Genomic DNA, 1,442 nt, shown 5'->3' with positions numbered 1-1,442 from the left:
CGGGCACGACATCAGCCCCCAGCCTAAAGTGGTGTCAGTGCCCAGAGAAGGACACATTGCCGGGGGCGGGGGCGCAAGTTAGGGCTCAGCCCCTCCGTCCCGGCTCAGGCGTGGAAAAAGTTGGGGGCACAAAGTGCTGTGAGGTCTGTACTACCTGCCAAAGGTGGTCGACACAGGAGACGATGGCACTGCGCAGTTGGTCAGGGTCTTCGGCCGTCAGTTGCCTGCCAGCGAGCAACAGAGGAAATCAAGTTGAAGGGGGGCACTCCTTACCTCCCTCCCAGTGCCCCCTCAGGCTTTGACAGGCCCAGCGTAGTAGTCAGACTGAACCCTTCTGCGGGTTCATGACCCCTGGGGCGGAGGCTGCCATCCCTCCCCCTTTCCCCCCAATCCCTGAACTGACACAGTCATAATGCGGTGGGTCACCCTGAAAGACTTCAGAACCAGTCCTGGGTCTCGGACATTCAGCATCAGGAACCGGCAGACCATCTCGGCCTCCAGGGAGGTTGGGAAAGGCACGTTGAGGAAGCTGGCGGGGAGACGGTTAAGGAACCACCCCAAACTGGCTTTGTGCCCCAGACTCCTTGTCCCTCGTCGGCCTGCTGTCCCCAGGCCGACCTCGGGCCGTCCACGACCCCCCCATGGACTCCCCTCAGGCCCCTTCACTGTCGTCCCCCCCCCCCCCCCCCCCACCCAAATCCAAAAACCGAACTCATTGCCATCAAGTTGATTCTGGCTCACAGCGACCCCCTTTAGGTTTCCCAGGCGCCCAGTCTTCATTCTGAGGAGGGGCTGGTGGGTTTGAACCGCCTACCTTCTGCCTAGCAGTCGAGTGCCTCAGGCACTACCCCACCAGAGCCGAGCTCAGCTGCGCTCAATTCCCCTGAAATCACTGCTGCCCACTCCCCTGCCCGCCACGCGCCGCCTCTGGCCCAGCCCCTGTGGGCACCTCTGACAGGATACAACTCGAGCACCCGCCTTCCTGCTCTGTCCGCTGGTGCTGGGCTTCCCCCAGGCCCAGGGGCCCGTGCTGCTAGCTCTCTTTGGAACACAATGCCAGTTGCAGCACCCGCATGACCGACGACGCTGCGGTTGCCTGGACCACGTGGCCCGTTGGCACGAGCCGCCACCCGGCCGGCACCGTTGTCGTCTGCGGCCTGCATGGCTGCTGCTCCTTCACCTGCGCTTTCCACCTTAGACTGTCTCCAACCAGTCTGACTTCTCCGCGGGTGCCTAGAAACCGAACTGTCTCACAAAGCTCCACCGCTTGAGGGTCGTTCCAATTCCATTGCGCCTGCGCAAACATATGTACCTGAGAACGCGGACACGTGACCAGTTCCCCCCAGGCCTGCACTGCGGCGGCGGTGACCCTAAGACCTCGTTGTTCAGAAGAGACTAAAGTCCTCCCAGAGCTCCGCTCCTTGGTGCGCGATGGCACCACA

General features: G+C 62.3%; 1 protein-coding gene across 1 annotated transcript; it reads right to left on the bottom strand.

Annotated features, from left to right (window-relative positions):
* Positions 1-154: 154 nt before the first annotated feature.
* LOC103213618 (EKC/KEOPS complex subunit Lage3-like) lies at positions 155-1,163 on the bottom strand (the record flags this gene model as incomplete). The annotated part of the gene is made up of 3 exons (XM_007959348.1): positions 979-1,163; positions 404-529; positions 155-224 (listed from the first exon to the last, which is right to left on the bottom strand). Coding segments are annotated over exons 1-3 (381 nt in total), but the record flags the coding sequence as incomplete, so codon positions are not given.
* Between the last annotated feature and the right edge of the window lie 279 nt (positions 1,164-1,442).

Source organism: Orycteropus afer, unplaced genomic scaffold, assembly GCF_000298275.1.
Source record: "Orycteropus afer afer isolate SDZICR_OR568_19922 unplaced genomic scaffold, OryAfe1.0 scaffold18048, whole genome shotgun sequence".
Classification (NCBI taxonomy): Eukaryota; Metazoa; Chordata; class Mammalia; order Tubulidentata; family Orycteropodidae; genus Orycteropus; species Orycteropus afer.
Note: the sequence above shows the minus strand (reverse complement) of the source record. Positions and strands in the feature narration are given on the sequence as shown.